Genomic DNA, 26,659 nt, shown 5'->3' with positions numbered 1-26,659 from the left:
CTAACCTAACCTAACCTAGTACAAACAAACGTAAGTTTCATCAATTTGATTTAATCGATTTTGTAGTAATGGAACACCTTTGGCTTCTAGACGTTTGGAAATATATTTGCGGTGACGATGTTCCACAACTGGTTCAACCATCGAGATAAACGAATTTCCAATCCATGGATAACTGTTTAATTTTTTTTGTTCACTTTAAAAATCCGCACCTTAAAAACCGCTCTTGTTAGGACTGATACTTTTGCCTTTATATTCTCTATATTTAGCAATTAATGTTCTCATAAAAATTAATAATCTGACCTGGCATACCACTAAATTCACATTTTTAGTTTTTAGTCACTGGAATGTGTGTTCACTTGAATTTTTAAAAACTATAATCAAAAAATTGAAATGTAACTTCAATAAAATAAACAAAGAGGGCAATATATTTATATTTATATATATTTATATTATATATTAAGCGATAATATATTATTTTCTTGTAATAGTAATTATAATTTTTATTATTTACAATCTACGACACTGCGTATAAGAGTAAATTTATTAACTTACAAGGTTTTTTAATTTACACATATAATTTTTGTTTGTTTGTAAACTGTAATGGCAAACTAAAACCTTTTCAATACTATTTTTATCATCTTTTTTTCTTTTTTTAATTTTTAAATGAATTATTCAAGTATGACCCTAAGTAGTTTTAAAGTGCTTTTTTTACAAACTTTGTACAATGGTTGGAATTAATTTAGTAAACATCTAATGCAATGAATTTTTATAAAACTGATTGAGATATTCAAATTGATATTTAATTGTTTTTGCCGTATAACTAGTGTATTTCTTGGAAGTCCAGGATTTGATACTTCTAAAGTTGTACGAGTTGTTATGTCGAAATTATGAAAAATCTCATCATAATATCAATATTTCGTCGAAATTTATTAAAATCCATCTCTTGACTTTAGCTGCCACTGAAACTGTAATCAAACCCTAGGATTTTAGTTCAAATGCATTCAGACGACATTTAGTATCAGTAATCGCTGACTAATTGAAATGAAAGAATATATTACACACCTAGGGGCCAAAAGTAAAGAATGCACGGAGGTGAGAAACAACATTTATGAATTATTAATTGTTTTGCAATCTGACTTTTCTGGTAGCATTTTTGATTTTTTTTTAATTGGACACTTGCCTTTTCCACGATACACGAGCATATTAAACATGATTACTGATACTAATGGTATTTGATTGATTTTTCAACATCATTAGAAAAATGGCATGATTGATAGATTTTGCAAGATCATTAGTAAAATGGCATTCGATCAATCATTATTTTTATATGTTCACAGTCTTCTGAATGAACTACTCGATATTGATTAAAAATATACTTGAGAATATCCAAGAAAAACTTGTGTAACACTTGAATACTTCCTTTTTTTCTAACAAAAAATGAGCTTTAAAATACTTTTGAAATGAAAATATATTTCAAGCCTCTTTATTAAAAACGTTCATCATTATTTTTGTTACAAAATCACTAGCATTCATATGTTTTTTTTAAATACTCGTTGCATTTGTTGCACATTATTAATATCTCACTCGCACACATAATACAGTCATTCATTCACAACATATTTATCCTTATTTATCATCGCCCCACATCTTTGTCTTCAATAATAAAAGCAATATTTTAATGATAGATAATTATAATAGAAGTATTAAGGGCACAGCCCGAATAGCAAAGCTAATAACATAATTTTTTATTTCATCACAAAAAATTGTCTTCAATTATTTTTGTTCATTACGAGTTTTATTAAAATATTTTTTGTTATTTTTTTGAGAGGTGAAAAAAAAGTATTTTAACAAAAATGTTCTAAGAAACAAATTAAATATTTTTGGTTTTTCAAGTAGCGCAATCGCTCCGGATAATTATCATTATAACCTCTAAAAAATTGTTAGTAAGTTGAAGTTTTAGTGGATTTTTGTAAGAATATTCCGATTATTCAATTTTTCACGTTATTCTACGGATAAAGGCCAGGGTTAAATCAATGTTCAAGAAGAGCAAATCATTATTAAATTGTGTTTTGCTGGAGCATTGATCTTTCTCCAGCCTTTATAATCGTACACATATTTATCCTAGATACCGAAAACTACTTGAATCTAAATTTTCAGCTGACTACTAATTTTTTATAGGTTAGGTATATACCAGGGCGAATGTACCAAAAAAAGTGAAGTGAGAATAACTTAATGCCTTAATATACTTAAAATTGAAACGAATACTATGATGCCTGTCAACAGTGATTGTTCACCTCGTAAACGATCTGCATTACCAGCAGCATTTTTATGTTCAACAGCGCTTTGCTTAATCTCATTACCACCTTCTTTCTTTTGTAAAGCAGAAGCTTCATCACCCATCATGCTATTGTTCTCTCCTTTCTTAATAGGATCATTGTCTGTGTCTTTTTTACGTGTTGGTTTGCGAGTTGAATCATCAACTGGTGGCGATTCTGGTATAGGTTTTGGTTCATCTGTAGTTGTAGTGGAAGGGGTGGTAGTTGTTGTCGTTGTAGTTGTCGTAGTCGTGGTTGTTGGTACAAAACTATTGTTATGAATGTAATAAACTGGTCCAAATTCGGGTGTAATATCCAACATTGTCATTTCAGTACGAATTCCTTTGAATAACCGTTCTCGTTTCACACCATCCTCGTAGTGAGCAATTAATCGAGCTGTAAAATGTGTATCAGTGTCTGTATCATTACCGTGTAGAGTGACATTCATTGCCGTTCCTTTTTCCAACAAAACAGGCGATGCCACTGTTTGGAAAACATTGCGTACACTTTGTTGTGAGACACTCCAAATAATATCTTCGCCATCGGTTCCATTTGCATATCGAATCTTAACAGGCAATCCAGTTAACACACCATGACCTTGACCCCAATACATTCTATGCGTATGATTAAATTCTAAGACAGTTTGAACACGCATAGGACTATCGTCTTCATCATTGATTAAAACTTTTTCAGCTAAAATTTTGGGTGTCACCTTAATTTTGCGACTTTTTTTAGTCATTTGAATTTTAGTTAATTCATAGCTAATTGGTTCGGTTTCTACCAAAATTTCACCTTCTGTTGTTGAAAATTCTTCATTAGCGTCGTTGATTGCATATATTTTTCCAAAATTAACTGATGGATCTAATTTTCCAAGGAAATATTCGTCGTCATCACCATCAGGTTTCTTTACGCGAGCCACATAGTAACGAGAAGATACTACTTGGCTGTACGCCATCACTGTACCGATTGGTAAATTTGTAAATTTATTCCATTTTTGCCAGGAAAGACGAGCACGATCTTCAACATTTTCCAAGAAATGATATTCTTTTTTGGAATGAATACGTCCATGTAATGATATTACACACTCTTTATTCTCTGGGTCGATTTTGCCAGGTATGTAAATTCCATCACTGCGAGCACGACATACATAAATATTTCGGGACTTGATTGTAGCTTCATTATCATTTGGTTCTGCGTCTTCGTCATTGTTGGATTCTGTGAAAAAAAAAAATTGAAATTACTTACCAAAAATATATTTTATGTGTGAAAACTTTCATCTATTTTTCTAAGTGAAAATCATAGTCTACTAGGTTAATACATTATGTTTTTGAGAGTGACAAAACGTTTTCTCTACTAATGTTTTGCTGAGTGTTTGTCGGGCCTTATTGTCATGGTAAATAAATGCTAGTAGTAATCAAAATAACTAAAAAATATAATAATTGTTGACACTTGATATCATAAAAGTGCTTTACGTCGTCGATTTTTATAATTTTGCAAATTCCGTTTACAATCTAAGTTTTACAAATTTTCTTTTCTGTTAAGTATTCTAAAAATTAGGTCTGATTTTCATTGATTTAATTTTCGAAGGAAACATTAGAAGATTAACATTGAATTGTTCATACTTTTATTTTGAATCGACAGACCGAATTTATATATTTTTAGTTTAGTTACACTAATATACTTTTAGTCGAATAAAATTATTATTAAATAAGCTTCGTGACAATTACAATAATAATTTGAAATGAAAATTGGGGGAAAATATTTTTTGGTTTCTAAAAAAGTGCCTCAATGAATAATTAATATGGTGGCAGACGTATTTATTTATTTAAGGGTTGGTTCCCTTTAAAATACATGTTTTTTGTGTTACCATACCGGAAGTGGTGTATATTTCAAGTTAGTTTGAAACAAATTAATGTTTTCGAATTATTACAATCGAAATTTGGGAAAATCTATTTTCTCGTCTGATAAAAACACTTTTCTTCTTATTTACAGGTGTATGTATATAAGATTGTTGACATTAACACGAATAAAGATGAATTAAAATTTCCAAAATGAAAAATTAATTATTAATTCAAGAATATTCATTATAAGAATTTAAATTTTTTTTTAAATAATAATTTTTAACGATAAATTACTTTTTTTATTTGGTCTTGAAAACAAACATTTCTCGACTACTTAACATTTTGATAATAGAAAAATACTTTTCTGGAATGTCTTTCTTAGATTGAATTATGGATATTAATCTTAGCGTAAAATATTTTCTTACTTCTTCGATAAGTATTATTTTAAATGGTTTACGTAAAATTAATGGTTTTAACTCTCAATTTTCATTAGGTTTGAAAACCAATTGAAGTTTAAAATTCTGCCATAAGTGTAACTTGAAGACTTGGAGCTCTACCTAGAGACTTAGAGTCTAGCTAAAACTACTTCTTATCTTGGATTGGTTTTCATATGTGTAAAAGACTATGTGAGTAATACTTCAAAAAAAAAATCGTCAATAGGGTTGGTTGTAAATTAGTCAAGTTAATCTTTGTTTATAAGATGAATATAAACTATTTACACAGTTCTTATAGATCTATGTATTATGTAAAGCAAAAGTCAACATTTTACCATATCTTCACGTGCTCTTATATAGTGTGTACATAGTAAATTTATACAAATTTGATTATGTAAATGTAATTTTTCTAAGGGAAAAGTTTTATTGATAAATATTGGTTTGTTCAAAGAAATTGTATATTTAAGAAAGAACGTCTTTGTTTAACAATATTTTTAAGAATAAGTTTTATAGATACCGGTGGGTAATAAAAAATTTTAACTTATAGTTAAATCAAACCAAAGTGGCACTGAGCAAGAGAGTGTGTAAATATGAGTGCACATACATAAATATCTCTTGCGCAGTGCCACTTTGGTTTGATAGAACACTACTACTCAGTTTCTGTAAGTATATAATGCCTGTGCCCGATGACATTAAATTATTTTTAGCGAATTCGACGATTCCACTACTATGTCTTTATGACACGGCATCCATATAAAGTATATATTGATACTTGCCGATACCTTTTTAAGAGGTTCAGCGACAGTCCTTTACCACCTCAGAAGCATGACAAACCAATTTCAGTCGCCATTTGGTTATTAGAATAGTAATATCGTTGCGCGAATGAGTTTCCAATCTAAGCCATTCTTATACCTTGTTAATATTCATTCATTTCCGCTTGATACTAATTTAGAAACAATTTGATTACCTACTTATGTTGGTAATCAAATTTCCTCTCGACTTTTTAATTTCAAGATTAATTATTTCCTTTAAAACTTACCAGCAACTTTATCAACAGATCCAATTACAGCATACGTTAAATTTCCACGATTATTTTGTACCCATAATAAGGTACTTGATGTGACAATCTGATCGTTACTTGTTAGAATAGCAACTCCAACTCCATTATCGGCATTTATTACTTTGGATTGTTGACAGATGGTGAAGAGAATCGTAAACAGTGCTAGAAAGTTTCTGGATTTATATTTATTTGTATACTTCATTTTCACTCTGTAACAAAAGAAAAAAAAAATTATGGAAACTTCTTTCAAGAAAATTACTAAATAATTATGTGATAACATTTAATGACTTTTGTGAAATTTTCAAAACACAAACCACCTTGAAATTAATTGAGTATTGTAAAAATTTATGATGTGTTAAATTTACAAAATGTAGGCACTAGTAAATTGCAGTTATATATTGTTTTTTGTGCAAGTAACGAATCTGAAAGGAATATTTTAGAACTGGATATAACGTTCCTTTGTTGTTAATGTTATGTTATTGTAAATACTTTCATTTTTTTTTCTATACATATATTACTGTAAAAATAAACTTAGATAAAAATGTGTATAATGTATATATAGTGTGGTCTTACAACCAAATCTTACCATTACCATCTATCATTTAAGGTAGTACCAGCATGAAATCACTTTTCGACAGATTTGGCCGAATTTTTTTTCTCGGGTTTATAATAGCTTTATTTATGAATTCCTAAAATTTCATAATTTTTGACCGTTTAGATCGCGAGATATTTAAAGACAAAGTTCGCGATTTTGAGGTTCATGTCCCATTTAAAGCATGTAAAATGTCCGGTCTCTCCAACTATTTTTTATGATATTATTATATTTTGAAGAAAAAGTAGAAAAAAATGTTTATACAATACAATTCTAAAAAAAAAATTTAGAAATTAATTTTCACTTTCGAGATATTAATTTTGACGTAAATTGATCGAAATTGGGACGTTGGCATAATTATTTCCCATTTTAAACGGTCAAAATTTCTGAAACTTTGGGAATTAATAGTAAGCATTATTAAATTCTTAAATTTAATTTTTCGTTAAATTCTGTCGAAAAAAAAATTGTACCATTGCTTTAACATAGAAACTGCAAATACCATGCTGGAACATCCTTAAACATTAAAAAGAAAAATCATTTAATCGTAAAAAAGCGTGGAGTGCTTTTTAAGATATTTTATAAAGACTTTGCTTTTACCAATATCTGTCAATAAAATATTTACAATAATTGATAAAATGTTTATTGAAATTTTGCATACAATATATTTGAATGATCCTAAAAATTTGAATGTCTTTACATACGTTACTTAAAGGTGAAGGCATTTCATGTGTTATAAATAACATTATAATAAACAAATTACAGAATACAAGAAAGATCACATGTGAATTAATTAAATATGATTAAATCATAATTAATTTAAAAAATATCGATTATATTGAATTGAACCTTACGAAGACCTTAATTAGACCTTTGTCCATTTCATTTTAATGCACTTCTTAAATTGGATTTGTGTATAAAATTCATGGTATTAAATGGACTAAATTAATTTTTATTATAAGTAATTTATTTTATTTTGATAATGTGATTATATGGTGTGGTCTTTTCAATGAAGAAGGAAGCTGTGAACAATCATAGTTATATTATGATTCACATAAAATTGAATCAAATATTCTTTATCATTTTCTTGTTTTTGAATATGAATCATGTTTTATTAATAATATCATAAACCACCAAAAAGAAATGATTCAGGAATCGGTTATTCCCTTTTATTTATTTATCTTGCCTTGGTTGAAACGTCTACTATCTAGTATTGAATATTCGTTGAAATCTGTTCAATACTCGATGAAAAAGCTAAATGATTTTTAGTTTCAAAAACATTATTATGAAGATTTTATTGATCTTTTATGAAAATTCATTTACTAGTTTAAATTTTCACACTAAGTAAAATGCTTTTTTAGTTGACTTCAACAAGTGGGTCATCGTTCAATTTTGTTCAGTTGCCAGGTTCCAGGTTTTTGAAAAAAAAAACAGTTATAAAGCCCGTTAAAAAGCGATAAAGCTATGAACGTGGAGAGAACGTATTTCAAAAATTTAATGATTTTTATCGTATTTCAAAAACATGTGATTGTTCATTAATGTAGTTTAAAAGTAAAAAAGTAGCCGAGACCCTCCTTTCACAAATTTTAATCTTTCTCTATATTTTATATATTTTGCGCAATCAAGTATTAATTTTTATAGGTCAGTTTCTTTAACAGTGTGTTTAAAGTTTCAAGTTTCTTTAACAGCCAACTTGAAAAAAATATTCGTCTTTAATTAAAGATAATTGAAAAAAATACACTCACACCAGGACTCGATTTCGGACCTTTTGTATTTATGCCAAGCGCCTTAGCCAGTTTGGCCATAAGAGCTCTAGGCGCAGAGTGTAATTCTTTCAACCCATCAAATTTTATTATTTTTGTTTGTTTGTTAACATTAACTTTTATTATATATTATGTTTTGTTTACTATAGATTTGATATACAATTTTATACGTCAAAGCTCTGTGAAAATTTATTGAAATCGTCTTTAGTTTATAATAGACAAAAAATCTCTTATATTTTTAGCTCTTTCTTCCTTCCAAGCGAAATTTCCTGTATTTATATTATGACTATTTCAATGAAGCTTGAAGTAATTTATAAATTCCTAAGTAAATCACTTAAAATTTTTTTCCCATTCAAACCAAAATACTTGACTATATTTTTATTTTTATCCTAATGTTTATTTAAAATATTTTAGACCATACGTAATATAATATACGTATAACCGTTATTTTTTTGTTGATAAAACTTACGTATATTACAACATTTACACACATACAAATATAAACATCATATATGTATAATATTTGCATATGTTAATTCTTATCGATACATAGAATCGTTGTCCACTCTAAACAAATAATAATTGTGATAAGTAAATATATTCAATGCATACAAAAGTGCATATAATAACTATCTTATCGTAAAAGTATTGAAGATGTATAATGTATAATTATTTATAGACTTATAAATATTCAATTTTTTTTTGTTGAAACGAGCTTTTATTCTTGCAGAATAAAATATTCGTAATTTGTTTCCGTAGTTCAGTTCGTTAATATTTTTTATCTTTAATAATAAACCTAGCGGACATATGTTCTTATGAACTTTATTCATAAAATTGGTTCAAGACTGCATTTAAATTTTTTTGTACCTATTACTTGTTGGAATTCGTTCTAGCATACTTCGAATACTTTTATTCACATTTCCTTCAAAATGATTTGTTTTTTCAAATTTTTCGGACATTTATCATCAATAGAAAACTGAAAATATTGGTTACTTTGCCTCGAGTTCCTGTATTTCGAGAAAGATTCGAATATCCGATCTACATAGAATTTGGTTAATAGTTCGTTTCGCTCTGGAACATCTAAAAATCTCTCGCACACGCATAAATTTTCTTTTCACATCATTGATATAAAAGGCAATCAAATCAAATTTGCGGATAAAAAATCCATAGAAATTGCACTTTAATAATGGGCTCACAATCTTGCACATGATTCTTCAGGCCAGGGAGAGACAGAGAAGTGTGCGAATTTTGTAAAACAAAAACCCATCATCAACTTTTCTAAATTATTTGTTTTCCATCCTATAATAGATAACATTATTTAAGAAAATTACATTTTTGTAGTTTGAACAAAATTACGAAAATTGTATTTTTAATAATTTAAATTGTTACTTTACATTAAAAGCATTCAAGAAAATTAGCTAAATGTAACTGACTTCTAAAAATAATTCTAGTAAAATGATACCGAATTAGGTGTACACTTTCTTCCAGACGATAAATTTTTTGATCTCCTTCTGCCGGTTTTGAACCACTTTTTGTCAGTTTCGTTTTATGAGTGCTTCCTCCTGATACTTTTGGTTTTAAATTTACAAGAAAAAGTCGTAAGTTGTTGTTAAATCCGACTAATTTATTATAAATTAACATTCTTTGGTTAAAAATAGAATTAAAAAAATACAAAGATATTCTAACTAACTTTCTTAAATATTTTTTATGCATATTAGAATGCTAAACAATTAACGAGTTTTTGTTTTACGTCGCTATTAAAATGACACACTTCTCTGTGCCACCCTGTTTTAAAATTCCAACTATAGCGGATCTATTACATACCACTTGTTTTGGTTGATTTTAATTTCATAAAATTTCAAAACGTGTGTTTTTATTTTTTAATACTTTTATACCATTTGGTGTATAATTATTATTAATTCATTTCGAATTACGTATTCACTTCATCAAATTCATACCACTATACAGATTACTCACTTATACTAATACATTTCAATTAGGTAGTTTTGAAAACGTATTGTGTATGATTAATATAAACATTGTGTAGGTTTATGTTTATAATAAAATACAAACAATATAAATATTCGCACGCGTGACTTAATTATAAAACATAAAATAATCAAATTATATTCCATATTTAGCACAATACTTTAAAATAACACACAAAGCTTTTATTTTATTTAATGCTTGATTCTAAAATAAAATTGTATATTAGTGAAATATATTCATGAGCACAATTTTACATCTTTTTATAGTTAAATGGGTCAAGAGCTTCATTAACGTACGCATGAGAAATTTGCATAACGAGTGCGTAGCACGAGCTGGGAAATCACTGAAATTCGTTAATAATGCGTTACGGACACATATATCGCAACAAAACTTTATTTACGACGTTAAAATGTGAAAATAACAGGTAATTGTGAAAACTAAAATATTAAAAAGTTACTATAACAACTTGTTATTGCTTATGATTTTGGCAGTAATTTGGCTAATTTGATTTGTTGATAATGCGTGCGGTAATAAACTATTTATTATTCGCAAAATGAGTAGCATAACTAGTTCTTATCTCGAGAGCGATTCTTCTTAATCGATTTAACAAGACAAATGGTACCCAAAGACAAAGTTTGGTTGAGTTGTACTTATATTCAATGTCCCAGAAATTATCCTTGTTCTCGACAAATTGTTTGGGTACGGAACCCTAAAATCGCACTTGAAATATATCTAAGAACAATCTCCATTAAATTACCTTCATTTTTTCCTTAGAGCCTTCTCCAAACTAAACCGATTTTGAAGATCATCGCTTTTTTATAGTTGTTCCGCGTACACTCTTTACTAAATTACCTTATAACAAAACAAAAAAAAATTGTTTAGGCGCTTCGATGCCACAGACGTACACACATAGCGGTCCAACTTATAAAGTCCCTTTTTTGCTGGGGGGTTAAAAAATAGAATTCTGAACACAAAATTTTTTGGCAAAGTCATATGGCTGTTTTATTGTAATAAATAAAAAAATGACCCGATTACTTATAAAGCTGTTAGTAGCAACCCAATTTTTTTTTTCAAATTAGAATACGATCCTGTTTCAAATTTTCTTCTAGTGTCAAAACAAAGGATCAATTAATTTTCACACAACTAGGGTAAAGCAAAAACGTGAGTTATGATTTTAACTGCTTATACTACTTAATCGATTTTAAAATTTGAAGCATTGTAGAATTTGACATGAACATTCGCGGCCTGGTTTTTAAGTTTTTCTCTACAAACCTTGTTACAATTGCATTGTAACACCTAATGATGAAAACCGTGTTAGTTTTATTTTTTAAATAAAATAATTATCAATTAAATTTCAATACTTAAAAATAAAGTATCAACTTGGTTAACCTTGAACGTACACCAAATACAAAGAATTGTTTTATATTTCCTTACAAATTACTTAGTGTTGCTGACTATACAAAATGTAACAAATAAAATTTTTTCATATTTTTATGTACACATGTTTACATTATTTATAATAAAAAAACAAACATATGTACAATTAAATATGAATTTATTTCAATGTCATTCATTCTAAATAATATTGTAAAATTCCAAATGAATTTTTTTAAACAATAATTAGATTAAATGATTATTTATTTATTGTTTTATATGCGAGTAAAAAATAATGTTTCTGTTGCGGTATACTATTTTGTTTACTATTTGAAATAAAGCTTTTTTTTAATTTATGTTTATTAATTGAATCAAAAAGTAGGTATGCTATGATTTTTGATAGTATTCGGCACAAAAAGTTGGTATGCATGTTTAGAATAAAATCATATTGATTTGAAATTATGCCATCGCGAAAAATCATGAAATTTGGGAAAACAACCATTGTATCTTATACTAATTGTTCAGTTTACACCTAGGCATAGACGTCTACCACGAGTATGACAGAGTACATGCGTTAAGCAATAAAAAAACTAAGTAATGAGGCATGTTAATTGAAATTGCAAAAGTATGTCTTAGAACTCCAAGCGTCTTACAACCAACTCTTTTCATACAACTGACTCAACACGTATCAAAGCTTCAACACATCTCTATAATAACTCTTTCTTAGATGCATTGCTTAACGCATGTATTCTGTCATACTCGTGGTAGGCCTATGCATAGATGTAAACTGAACAGTAGGTATATTGGACCATTCTATTTTTTTTTCTCTTACAAATCAAGAATCAGTTTTTGAGATACAAAATAAGAATTTAAAAAAATTCTTATTTTGATGAAATTTTGATACTGTCGAAATTAACGTTTTTTGTGTGGTTCGATCAAATATTTAAAATGAAACCCATTCGATTTTATATGTCGACTATTCTAAGCATTTTTTATATTTTGACATTTTTAACCTTACTTATGGTTGTCATTTAAAAAAAAATATTTATGAGAAATTTGACAAAAATTAGCAAGGATTTCGTAAAAGCTTAATTTTTTATTCAACGAATAGTCCAGGCACGTTATCAATTAATCTGTATTTTGTAGCAAAAATTATTTGAAAATTTTTATAATTTCAATACTTTAAAGGAAATAATAATTTCAATTTACGTATTTTCCGATATAGTGTTTGTGAATTTTATTTTTATTTTTGTTATTTTATTTGGAAAGCTTTTATGTTTTTCATTTCTTTGTCGATTACATTCATTTAGTTGATGAGTACTTTTACAAACTGAGCTGATATAAATGAAATTATCAGAGGAAAGGTGGTAAAACACATATATGGTATAACAATGGGCTCTATAGCCTAAGTGTGTCCTTCGTGGACAGCTAATATAACCTAACCTAACCTAGCTATATCGTGTGGAGAAGTTTGACAAGAAATACATCGACAGAAGTAAATAATGAAAAATTGAGAATATAGGAGAGAATGTTCGTTCTTAAAAAATTGTATTTCAAATTTCAAATCTCTTTTTCTGCATTTTATTAGTAGAATATAAAATCAACAAAACAATTTTTGTTTAAACATGACTACATTACAAGTAATAAAAAACATAAACATGTACTAAAATTTTCTAATACAAAGTTTTTATTTTTTTAAAATGTCATTGACCTAGACATGTTTTTCTTTGGATTTTATAAATTCTATTATTATGAAACACAGCACAGAGTACACTTTGATGGTGTGCAATGTACTTGAAATATACTAGAATAATTGGCAAATTAGTTTACGGTTGGTGTCTCCATGTGGTTTCGATTCAATTGTTCTGTACCATATTTTGAATGTGTTTTAAAATATGTACATGCACATTTGACACAAGCGACACACAATTCGGAAGGAGTATTATTGGATAAAACGTATTTGTGTGTAACGAATTGTAAAAGTTATTTAGTTATGTAGCTTGTTTCTATGATTTCGATGGTCTGTTGTTTTTGTTTGCTAAATCCTTCAATCTCACTTCTCATTTTGAGTTAGGGTTCGTTTGCATTAGAGAAAGAAAAATGAGTTTTGTACCGACGCATTAATTAGAGTTTTCATCTGCATATAAACGATCAAATTTATTCAAACTTTATACCTTGTTAAACCATAAGCAAAACTTAGAATTAATAATATTTTGTAAGTTTTTATTTTTATTTTTACAATATCATAGCGAAATTCGAAATACAAAATAGAATTATGAGCAATGGCAGAGGCAACAAATAGTATATTATATAGTAGAACCGCAGTAATCCGACCCATGTCTAATTCAACACCCCTTGTAATCCGACTTTCTTATAACAGTAATTACAATGTAGATTTATTATAAATACATGAATGCTTCGTGACTGAAGTTAAAAAATGGAACAAATCTTATCTTTTTAAAATGCTATTTGTCGAAATACTAGGTACTCTTTTTAAAAAAGTTCCGGAGAAAGTGAGTTCTGGTCAAAAGTATAGGGGGTCTATGGTAGTACTCTATAGTTTGATAAATATTCGTTAATTCAACACCTCCTTGTAGAAAGTTTTTTGAATTACTGCGATTCCACTGTACTAGTAATATATAGGTCGCTCAATAAAACACGAACAATAGTTTCTCTATTTTTAATTAAAACTAACTTTAGTTTCCAAAACTAAAAAAATATACTTTTTTAAAATATGGCTTTGAATTTTATTTAAAATTTAATGAAAAAATCATAGGCTCTTTTCAGTTTTTGTTGTTATTTTTTCTAATGAATATTGAACATTTCATATGTTTATAGTCGCAATCTCTAAAAGCATTCTATAAACTGCACTATAAAAAATGTGGTTTTTTTAACTACTGCGGGTATATTGGTTTATATTTTCCATAAAAAATCTGTGTGTGACATGTTATTTTAAATTTGAAACGTTAATTAATATCCATCCAGAATAAAATTATATATACCAGGTGTAATAGAAGTCACAATATCTTAAATTAACAAACCGTGGAGTGGGTCTGGTGCGATTCTTGAGGTCCACATGAATAACTTCCCAGTATAATCAAGAGTTATAAAAAAAAATTTAAAAAATTGGACCGATGTGAAACGACATGACTGAACGTTATGAAATTTTTCATAATTTCATAATTTTTGAAAAAAGTCGATACTATTTTTTGTTCGCGCGATATCGATCAAGCAAAAATGTTCACGAACGAATTTTCGTACACACACAAACTTCTTCTCCAAATTGGTGTTAATACCTTGTCCTGACCATGAAACGTAAAGACATGTGGAAAATTTCGATTTCGAAAATAGGACCCATTAACATTAACTTCGTATACTGGGAAGTTAACAAATACACATTTCTTCTTAAATTGACAAAAAAGTAATTTTTTAAATTTAATAAATAAAAAATTAGTTATTAGTTATTAAAAAAGTTTGGACCAGATTTTTATTAAAAATTAAAGCTTAAAAATTTTGTAGTTACTCTTCAAGATTTCGTTAAAGAATGCTCAAAGGTTTTTTAAGATATTTAACAAACTCCCAGTTCTCATTTCTTCATTCTGTTTTGCATTAGAAACTGCTTTACCTTCCGGAAATGTACGTTAACTCTATTACTATTATTTGTTTACACAACATGTTTTATAAACAACTGATGCTACCAGTTTTAAACAAGCCTCTTTCTGATTTCGTAACCAGAGGGTCAAAATACTAACACAAACTTTAGGAACATTTATGAACTTCCATGTTGTCCATACTACCTCCTGTTACATTTTGTATGTTGTAACTGCATGTTGTTTTATCGCTGCATCATATGACACAGAGCATCAGACTATAAGCTTGTTTTCTGTCAACTGACACATCCGAAAAAATTATTATTAAAATTTCAATAACATGAGATACAAGCCAATTTTAAATATAAATAATAAACATTTTTGGTTGAAGTAATTTTATATTGATTTGATCAAAAAGCAATCATTCATTAATTTAATGAATTTATTTTGTTATACATGATCGATTTTTTTCAACTTAATAAAGTATTATTAATAAATATTTTGTTTAATGAAGCTTATCTTTGTGAATCTTTTTTAATTAACTTTTTTAACACTTTAATTTTGTATAGAGCTGTAAGTGTCATTGTTAAAAGAATTTTTTCGATTTGGTTTAAAATTGTTTTATGCCGTGCCATGGCGTGACCTTCCTCGTGTCAAATTACTAGGGTATAATGTCGCGCCTAGAGACAGTGTTACTTGAAACATTTTGTAGTACCTTAGCAGATATTGCTAGTTACTGAACAAAATTTGGCTGAAGATTGGTTGAGGTTTTCGAATACATTTAAAATAAAATTTTTTTTTTCGAAAAATTAAAAAACTTTTAGAGATCCCTAGAGTGAAGTGTGACGATTACTTGTTGAAGAGAGCAACTTTAGGTACACTTAGTGAGGTGATTCTAGGTACATTAGGTGGTGGCCCATGGAACATACTTCATTTTTCAAAACAAAAAACAAAGTGTTTATAATAACAGTGAACTAAATTTGATTCTTTAGTTTGGGAAGAAGAAGGGAAACGACTCCAAAAGTCTATCCCATCCATCTTTTTTTAGATAATTCTTTCAGCTTGTTGCTAAAAGTATTTATTAATTCCAATTCAATCAACAAAGATCACTGCAGACAAAAGAAACAATTATTTAGTTACTTATAACAATAAATCGTTTAGACAATAAGAAAAGGTCCATATCTTTAAATATGCTATTCCACTTAATTAACAAAACATTAATATAATAAATATAAAAAAAATGTTTTTGCCATGGTACATGACTCCTGACCATTTGTCCATTCTACAAGCTTCTATTTACTGCACAGAAAACCTATTCGTATGTAGGTCTTAATTTTATTTTCTTGCACGAGTAATAAAAACATATACAAAAATCACGTAGCGACGCCACACAACTTCTGTATGCGTATACAAGATTAGAATTTGTCTCTATATTATGTTTTCCAATTTCCCATTTAACTTTAAATACAAAACAAATACTTGATTTTTATATGGCACGCCATTTTACTATTTAATGTTCGAAAAAAAATAATCGTAATAATAATACATTATTATTATGTTATCATCATAATAATAATCATTTTCATTATGTACATAATTTTAATTCAATCATTTTTATTATGTACATAATTTTAATTCAATCATTTTTATTATGTACATAATTTTAATTCATATTAAATAGTAAAACGGCGTGCGATATATTTCCATTATGTACATAATTTTAATTCAATCATTTTTATTATGTACATAATTTTAATTCTCTATTTCCATTATGTACATAATTTTAATTCAATCATTTTTATTATGTACATAATTTTAATTCTCTATTTCCATTATGTACATCATTGTAATTCAATCATTTTTTTTTAATCTAATTCAAATAAAATTAACTGATTTATTATTATGTATCATCATAATAATAATACATTTTTATTATGATGATAACATAATAAAAATGTATTATTATTATGTATCATCATAATAATAATACATTATTATTATGATGATACATAATAATAATACATTTTTATTATGTTATCATCATAATTTTAATTCTCATCTCTCTTTTCTCATCTTATCTTATATCAATCTCTCTTTTACTAAGATTTATTTTACAAAATATAAAAAATAAAATATAAAATTTCTGATTGAAAAAAAATAATTAATTAATTTTTTTGTCGATAAAAATTAGCCTATTAAATAGTAAAATGGCGTGCCATATTTTTAAACAAAGAAAAGATTAAAAACAAAGAAAATCTGCTGAAGAATCCAGGATTTGAATAGATAGTTAAATGTTTAAAATATAGGCAATAAGCCGGCTCAAATATAATTTTAATAACTAAAAAATTAATTTCTAGATATTAACCAATCAAAAATAACTTAAACAAAAGTTGCAGAGTTTGATGGACGACAAAATGATCTGACATCAAATTGGACCTAGTTCTTCGGGTTTCTTTATTAGCCAATTTAGATACTCAACGGTAAGAGATAGAATAACACTTTAAACTAGAAAGTTCATCCTTTTAAAAAACAAACATTTTTCATCCAAACCATTTTTTCGGAAATCGTCAGCTTTCGGAGGAAATGCAATATGTCATTTTTGCGTTTAATTGAAATAAAACACGTTTATTACGAAAAAATTCTTTAGCCAAAAGTTGTCAAGAGCAATAGACAACATTCATCTGTGTCCATGACTTTGATCTACAATTATCGATTAACTTTAAGCGTATTTTCTTTCGATTAAATGTAATAATGACAATGCTTCAAACTCAGCACCTTTTTTAAAAGTTTTTTTTTGTTGTTGAATTATTTAGCTACAAAACGAGATATTTAGGTGTATAGATTAAAATGGCCCACTCTGTACACACACACCTTGGCTAATACTTCAAAAATATATTTGTTTAAATAAAAAAGTAAAGAATTTATTGTAAATTTAGCTCGATTTTTAAATTAAAAAATATAACGACAATGTTATTACTACGCGCATGGAGGTAGCAACCTATAGCCGTGTGGAGAACTCTAGTAATAACCTTTAAATGAAATAAAATAAAGCTACCATCCAAACATTATGATACAAGAAAAATAGGAAGAAGCACGTGGTTGTTAGAAGAACCAATGCACCATAATATATACACAATTGGGTATAGGGTATGTATATATAAATGCGGAAAAGACCTGCTTAGCTTGTGCTATTACATACATATACTCGATTATTTTTGTCGTGGTATGGTGGAGGTGCTCCACCATGAGTGTTTATGGTTGTACACTCTACCAATAATAAGGGGTGTTGTCATGGCAACAAGTACACATTGTAACACATTTATTGTGATAGATACTACTCGTAGCCGGTGTGTAATTCGGGAAAATTTTACTGTTATAGAAGGGAAAATGAGCTGTACATATTTGTGTAGTATAGAGATATATGTACGTTTAAGGATTCTGTTTCGTTTATAGAAAAGCGGGAAAAAATTCTTATCAGAAAAATCATTTAATTTGACATTTTTATTAATGTCATACAATGAAAACAAGTATTTTAGTTTTTCATATTTGGAAAGATTAAATTTAATTATTTATCGGCCATGTTTGAGATGTATAATTTTTTAAAAGCTGAGTTTTGCGAGAACGCATTTTCAGCTAGCACTTACATTGAGTTAAACAATTTATTATTAAATTTATATTTGAGACTAAAAAAATCATTTAATTTACTTTCATTCGAACGTATTTTTAAGGCTTTTTTTAATATTCAGTATTCGACTGAATACTACGTATCTATTTCACTAAGTAATTATATTACTTCAATACTTGATACTTGCTTCTGATCTACATTACCTTTTGGCATTAGAGATGAAATACTCTCGGCTTGTCTCGCCGCCCATCATGGTTCGAAATGACACAGGTTATAGTTTGTTACATACATACGTTAGTGTATGTTACGTTAGAGTGCTTAATTCGATCTAGAAATTTTCGTTATTCGGCCACTCTCTTTGCTAGATTACTATTCACGGAATCTTTACACATTTCTCTTATTTTTTGAACTTTTAAGTCATTAGAATTTATTGATTTACTTGACCTCTAATATTTATCCCTATTATCATTCTCACTTAACCGATTTTATTAGCGACAAAACATTGTTATGATGTTTGAAAGCAGCTTTCTATAATAAAACAGGTGCAGTTTTTTTTTTCATTTCAAAATTTGAAATATTTATTCAAGGCTCAAGTTTTTATAATGATTTTATACTTTTAGGTAAGAAGAATCAGAAATTGTAACCATTAAATTTTTAGTAGCGAATCAATTCATTTTTTATACTTTGAAAAAAAAATTCTTAGACAAGAATCTATGACCAGATAACTAAAGAATTACTAAAGAAGGAAACAATATTTTTTATTTACAGGTGATTAAAAATTCCAAAAATCAGTTAACTATTTCCAAACTTTCAAAAATTTTGATTATTTAGACAACGGGTCGCATTTTCCCGTCTATAACTATAAACTACACTAAGATAATACGATTCATAGAAAAAATATTTCCCTCCATAAATTCTTTCTATACTTATACATAATATTATTTAAAATGTAGTAACTATTGGTGATTACATGGTGGTTTTACAACACGTGATAAAACACTGATAGTTTTTTTTGTTGGCTGAGAGTAGGTATATTAAAACTCTATTTTCCTGGTTTGAATGTAGTGCAGAGAAGCAACGTTGGGGGTTTAATGATTTGTGTTTTATTGTCGTTAAATTAGGGAGATCATTGTGAATTTTAACATATGTGTATTTGTTGTGAATCGTAAAATTAGATGTAACAGATAGGTTTATTATCTTTTTATTGTCAATTTATTGTAATTACAAATGTTAATTTGATAATTATTCATTTTCATTCCTGCTATTGATTATTGATTAATTTACTAGGGTCAAAAATTGTATTAGTATAATCTTAAATCAATTAAATCAAAGAGTTTATTTAATGAACTTGGGCTATGGAAATTTATAATTCCAAATTTTAGAGTCTATTAAATAAAGCTGAATATTTTAATCTTGAATGTTCCATGTTTATTTCAGTGAAAATTAAGGAGATATCTGATTAAAAAGTTTATTTAAAGCTAATTTTTAGCCCATTCCAATAAGAAATATAATAAAATTTTGCCATTTTCACGTAATATAGTTGTTCAGTTAAACATTGAGTTTAGAATTCGTTAAAATTGCACCCGTTTAGTCGTTTAAAAACCTATCAAAGCTCTGATTTTTCATGGTCATTATTCAAGGGGATCATTGTTATTAGATATGTTTTGTTTTAGTTTTTTTATGTTTTTGACAGTAACCTGTTCAACTTTGTCTAATTAGTCTTTTGTCATCAGTTTGTGAAGATAGAGTAAAATTCGCTCTACTTACCGTGGTGGTTTAATGTGGCTCTGCTACAGATTATTATTACTTAAATTAGTTCGAGAATTATATACAGAAAGTGTGATTATATTAGGGATAAAAATATATCAAATGATTATATGCGTTTGTTCAAGCTCGTTTCTTATGATTTCACGCTTCTTATAAAAAACTGTAGACAGCAATATTTAATAAACTAATTTTTTTAGTAAAACCCTTAATAACATTAAATTATATACAAAATAGATTACAGCAAATGGTTGTTCGTAAAAGTGATATCTTTCTTAGTATTCTAGGTAATAAAAGTATAATGTTTATATATACCTAAGCATTATTATAATATTGGGTATACTCGTAGATGATACGTTTATTTAATGAAATACAACGTTAATTTAACATAAAATCACACATCATTAAAGTTGAAGTAGGAATTAATGAATCTATAACGTAGGTTCTTCATTCTTTGCATTAAGATTTTTTACGAAATATCTCCTATAATCAGAGTCAAAAACAATTTTAAAAAAAATTTCGAACACTTTAGATGTTAAAAATTGTTTCTGTACCAAATTCTATAGTTTGCCATCTTGTTCCTACTTAATATATGTTATATTACCTATGTTAAACTTCGCCTAAATACGAAGGAAACCTCTACTAGTAAAACCACTTAAATAATGTTTTTTTTTTACCAAAAAAACGAAATATTTAGCTGGGGAAATTAAAATGAAGCACCTTATATACAAGATAATGCATTAATTTTAAACAGCTTCGAAAATCTATTCATAAGTTTTGTCTCAAGTGTTGTGTGGTGGTTAACCTTGGCGGAGCAATCAAACTAAATTGGGGAAGCATAAAATGGACATCAACTTATATACACACACTTTACAAATATTTCTTTACAAGTACTTGTTATCTATTGACAAGAGTACTAGAAAACGTAATTCACTACTTGAAATGACAACGAACGAATCCCTTAACAGTTATTTTTTTTCTTATAAATCGTAAATTGATGAAATTGACATGAGGAATGGAGTACTATTTTCATCTGTGTATTATATTTATTTTTCATGAAAATCGAAAGTACATTTTCATTCAATGTAGTCACGGTAATATCCCATAAAATATAAATGTACAAAAAGTAAATTTTATTTTCGTTTTAATAACATTTTGAAATAATGTTATTTTTATACATATTTATTTCATCAAAACCAGAGGTTGTAAAACAAATGTTATCGACGCAATATGAAACTATAATACTCGTAATCGCTGTCTAGTTTCAATATCTTTCCTTACTGTTGCAAAGAGAATTTGTTAAAACTTTACTTATTGTTAACGAGTGAAACTTAAATTTAGATAGGCGTCAAAGTAAAGTCATTGTATATTTAATGATACAGAAACAAACGTATAATTACAAGAGCATTTTGGTAATGAAATAAGTTATTTTCATTAAAGCACGGCTTATGATTTTGCTGCTTTTCGACTTTATTTCATTATTATAAAGCCTTAATACCGCCCTTTATTAAAAAACATTTTCAAATTTCTACACAATCATTAGTGCATGGTCTTGGCCAATGCTTAGGTAAGGGCTGATTCGATTTAGAAGTCTTGGTCAGGACTGGAAAATTTGGCTGACCCAGCTTTGTTTCTATTGTCATCACTGACTGCTTCTTCCTATACGGGTTTTTTTTCAAAGGCTTCTTTTAATTAACAGAAAAATTAAATTGTAAAAATGTCTCTGCCCTGAGATTGGTCTAATCTCATAAATGCGTCTACTTGTTCGTCAGGTCTGAACCAAAATTTGACTAGAATGCTTTGATTAGGTTAATTTGGTCCGTAAGTTTTCCTACATAAATCTATTTGACAATTTTTGGAAACACTCATAGGTAATGAAAATTACGTTACATTATACAATAGATCATAACAAGTAGAAGCTATTAAACAATTCCAAATGTCAAGATTTTTTAAATATAAAAAAATATTTACAAAAAGGGGAATAAATATCATAATTTCTATAAAATATAATATTCATAACTCTATTTTATACGTCAAGTTCGTGTATAAATAGTTATAGGATACAATTAGAAATATGTGTTATCTTACCCTAAAAGGGTCAAAGGTTTTCTATAGTTTTTTTTAACTCCATGTAGGGGAATTTAATACGTTGTGTGTTATAAATGTAAAAGACTTTTTTTGTTTTTAATTATTGATTTTTATGGACGTAACATGCTGCCTATAGGCCTTTTGAAAAGAAAATATAAATTAACTGTTCATATTCATAATTTTTAATTATTATTCATATTTATAATTGAAATATGATTAAATTATGAGACATGTATTTAAGAAATGGCCAGTCAGTCTGGAGATAATTGTTTTTTTATTGAGTGTTATAGTAGTTTTCATAAAAAATGATTTATTTAGAAAGTAATTTCATTCGATTGACAAGAGCTATCTTTGAGAGCTATTAAAATATAAACAAAAAACCATTAAAATAAACAAGATCTTTTTTGTACATTAAAATTGAGGCAAGCAAATAACTCGAAAAATAGATGTTTTCTGTAATTTATTACTAATAAGAACACATTCAATTGGAAAGTTATTACACTTTAAAAAAGCAATTTTTTTTTGTTAGAAAATTAATGCAAAAACTTGTTTTTCGAAAATTTAAAAAAAAAAAAAACTCATTTGTATAAGAAAAAACTTTCTAATTTAAAGTGTGTATAAGAAACATTTTTCTAATTTCTAGTTCTTATCAATTACGAAGTTTTTTTATTCAAGGTTCTCTTAAAACGCAAGATACATCTAGAACATAGCATCTCAAGGTATTGAAATGCTATTTTAATATCAAATTGAAGATATTTTAAGGGTTCGTCATATAAAACTAAAACCCGACTACGCTTAAGATTAAAAAAACAATAAATCAAGTTGCCGGGAATGGAATTCTTTACTCAACATTACCTTGATAAAAAAATAGTTGTAGTAAGAAACGTTCTTTCATCGTTCGTTAATTTTTGGGCTTACAACAAATATTTATGATTCAAAATATCTGAAATGGATGTTTCTCTGTATTTTATGGTTGTTTTCGTCGCCCTAGTAGCTAAGTTGGTTAAGGCGTAACCAATTCCGGCCGTGGTATGCTTAGGGCAGCGGGTTCGATTCCCGCCGTCGCAACAAAATTAATTTAATTAATAGTTGTGATGGGCGCCGAGTCTTAGTTTTTAACTGTAATGTTATTGGATTTTGTGCTTGTATATCCAGCAAGATAGAAAAAAAAAACATCCAAGCTTATTTTTTGAGATACCGAAAGCTGAAATTTGGTGGTTTTTTTAATATACCATAAATTATTTCGAACCCGAATAATAAGGTTTAGTTATTTTAGGCCTGCTTAGCCTATTATCGCTGAAAAATTTGTTCAATTTATCAGAAATATACCATAAAAGCTATAATTTTACATATTATTATTAATACAAATATGATCAATATTAATATCATTTACATTTTTGAAAGGGTCTACTACGTGATCAGGAAACATTAATTTATTAAATGAGTGATGGTGCAAGCATTTAAAAAAACTCTTGTTATATTGGTTACTATACCATAATATACTATAAATACTTACTACTAGGCACATGCTACTATTAATATATTATGTCTCTTGTGACTTACACTAATATATAATTTAAAAGACATTCTATTTAATAAATATGTGATGAATATAAATATCATTTTATTATAATCAAAACACTTTTACAGTATGATTATTGTGTAAGGAGTTAAACGTTTTAAAATTCTACATCCTTATCTATTAAAACGATGAAGAAGCAAATCAAGGATTGAAATTATTTCATACAACCTTTATTCAAATGTTGCTAACAAAAAACTGTAGCAAAATCTTGTAAAACTAAAAAACATACAGAAAACATACTAAAAATTCTAAAATCCCTTCTAATTTTTTAACAAATGCTACGTTTGTTAGGCATATTTATGGTATTCCACTGGTAAAATTATATTGATTTTGTTTTAGAAAATAATAGTTTTTTTAGAAAATAATAAAATTTTGAAGTACTTATTGATAAAAATATGGTTTAAATGTGAGCTTTAAGTGCAATATAATCATTAAATACAATCTTTTGATCATTGATTTATATATTAGGTAAAGTTTTTTGGAAACATTTTTTCGATTTTGAGATTAGAAAACGTTCCAAACGAGAACTTCTTATTTTATATATAAAATTAGTTATAACTAACTTACTTCGGTTAAATAAATCAATGTATATAATAGATATCCTATAAAGTTGACAAGTAAAGAAAGTATTAACATGCGGTAAAACGTATCTTTTATTAAAATTTGAGTTTACATTTTTATTAATTATGCAGATTGCTACATGCAACTTTAATTGTAATTAATCACACGTTACAAACCAAGAGGTTAATGATATATTAAAAGATACAAACACAATTCTAATTAATGATTGTGTGTTTTTATACCATATTTATTACTTCGTAGGTACCCTTGCTTGTAAACATTACACTAAAGTGCAACTTCACTTACAATAATTATTACCGACAAAAAATGAATAATAATATGACATTTCCTTAAAGAATTAATTATGTTTAATTTTTTTTAAACATTACAAATTGCATGTTATAATTTTTAAGATTCCGTAACTATAAAAACCTCATATTCTGAGGATACTTATACTTAATCAAAAGATAAAAATTTTTTTTGACATTTTCAGATTTTTATTCTTACATTGCTTTAATGTCCGATCAATCTTAAGACTTACCTTTTTTTTTTTAAATATCACTTTTTTCTTACACGGCTAGTATTGTACTTTAGTCTTGATTTTAAACATTCAGCTTTGAAAAATCTTGAAGGTGGGAAAAATGAATGTGTAAAGGCAAGACCAAAGTACTAATTTAACTGTGCAAGGCAAAAATAGTCAAGTATAGTTGGAGTCTTGGAGGAGATCTTTTGCTTATAACTCTCGAACAGACGGACAAATTGGTAGACGAAAATAGGGCAATAAGTGTTTCTTAGCGTTACAAATTTTAGACTGAATTTAATATACCTGTCATATTTTTCATTCTATGTATTTTTAATAAAAGTAATTATTGCTCACATTTAAATACTTTTATTATATGTACGTGAAAAACGTGAAATTCCAGTTTTCAAAAACAAGAAATTATTTAAGTAATGCATAAAACATAAGAGCCAATAAAAGTATCCCTACGGAATCCAGCTGTATTTTTATATACTTGCCCGATTTTAGCGTTCATAAGTAGTAAGTAAATACTTTTTGTTTGAACTTATATCAAAATTTTTTGTTATAAAGATTTTTTCAAACTAATGATGAAGATGCGGAAGAAAGTTCGTTTAAGAAAACGGAAAACATTAGTTTATTTTATTTACTGTTTGTTGTACTGTGTAATAATGTAATTGAATTTTGTAAAAATATAATATATCTAGTATTTTTTGTTTCTTTGATGAATTGAAAACGACGTATATAAATAATGATAATCTTTCTTTGTGTTTTGTCATTTTCTTAATTGCGTTTGGTTTCTTGAAATTTATGTGATTAAATAAAAAATAAAAAGTATATTAAAATGTTTTTATGGATTAATTAATTTGGTGTTTTGAATCATCACTTTTATTATAAATTTATTTTATATTAAAATTACATAGGAAATAGGTTACCTCTTTAATAAAGTATCTATCTATACATTTAAATTTTTATATCATGTATATATGAAATATACATAGTATATTAAGTTTAGTCCCAAGTTTGTAACGCTTAAAAATATTGATGCTACGAAAAAAAAAATTTGCTATAGGTCTTCATAGAATCATCTAATTAGTTCATTTTCGGTTGTCCATTCGTCCGTCCGTACGTTTGTGAACACGATAACTCAAAAACGAAAAAAGATATCAACCTGAAATTTTTACAGCGCACTCACGACGTAAAAAGTGAGGGAAAGTTCGTAAATGAGCAACATAGGTCAATTGGGTCTTGGGTCCGTAGGACCAATCTTGTAAACCGTGAGAGATAGAACGAAAGGCTAAATGTAAAAAATGTTCCTTATCAAAAAATAAACATCTTTCGTTTGAAACATTTTTTGTAAACATCATTGTTTACTCACGAAGGCGTATGTGTAATGTGATTAATCAACACTGTCTATACATGGTATTTCAAAAGTTAACTCAGTTAATTGTTTTGTTTCCCTTGTTTGATTATAAAAATTGTGGAAAGATATAAATATTGTTCGAATTCAATTTAAAATAAAAGCGTGTTTAAAATTGTATACTTAAATATGATTTAAGAAGTATAA

At 27.4% G+C, this 26,659-nt stretch overlaps 2 protein-coding genes across 3 annotated transcripts in view; one reads left to right on the top strand and one right to left on the bottom strand.

The window, feature by feature from the left end:
• LOC123290623 (mitoguardin) overlaps positions 1-26,659 on the top strand; it is a 187,924-nt gene that overhangs the window by 39,544 nt on the left and 121,721 nt on the right. The window lies entirely within an intron of this gene.
• LOC123290624 (protein unzipped) lies at positions 504-26,649 on the bottom strand. Of its 2 annotated transcripts, XM_044870879.1 has the most exons (4): positions 26,636-26,649; positions 9,479-9,483; positions 5,630-5,859; positions 504-3,530 (listed from the first exon to the last, which is right to left on the bottom strand). In XM_044870879.1, the coding sequence occupies exons 3-4, from the start codon at positions 5,850-5,852 to the stop codon at positions 2,230-2,232; spliced, it is 1,524 nt and encodes a 507-aa protein (XP_044726814.1). In that variant the 5' UTR covers positions 5,853-5,859; positions 9,479-9,483; positions 26,636-26,649; the 3' UTR covers positions 504-2,229. The 2 variants fall into 2 exon arrangements, with proteins under 2 accessions (XP_044726814.1, XP_044726815.1); XM_044870880.1 differs by lacking the exons at positions 9,479-9,483; positions 26,636-26,649 and adding an exon at positions 13,854-13,865.

The sequence above is a fragment of the Chrysoperla carnea genome, chromosome 1, assembly GCF_905475395.1.
Source record: "Chrysoperla carnea chromosome 1, inChrCarn1.1, whole genome shotgun sequence".
Lineage (NCBI taxonomy): Eukaryota > Metazoa > Arthropoda > Insecta > Neuroptera > Chrysopidae > Chrysoperla > Chrysoperla carnea.
The sequence above is the reverse complement of the archived record's forward strand: the minus strand, read 5'-3'. Positions and strand labels throughout refer to the sequence as shown.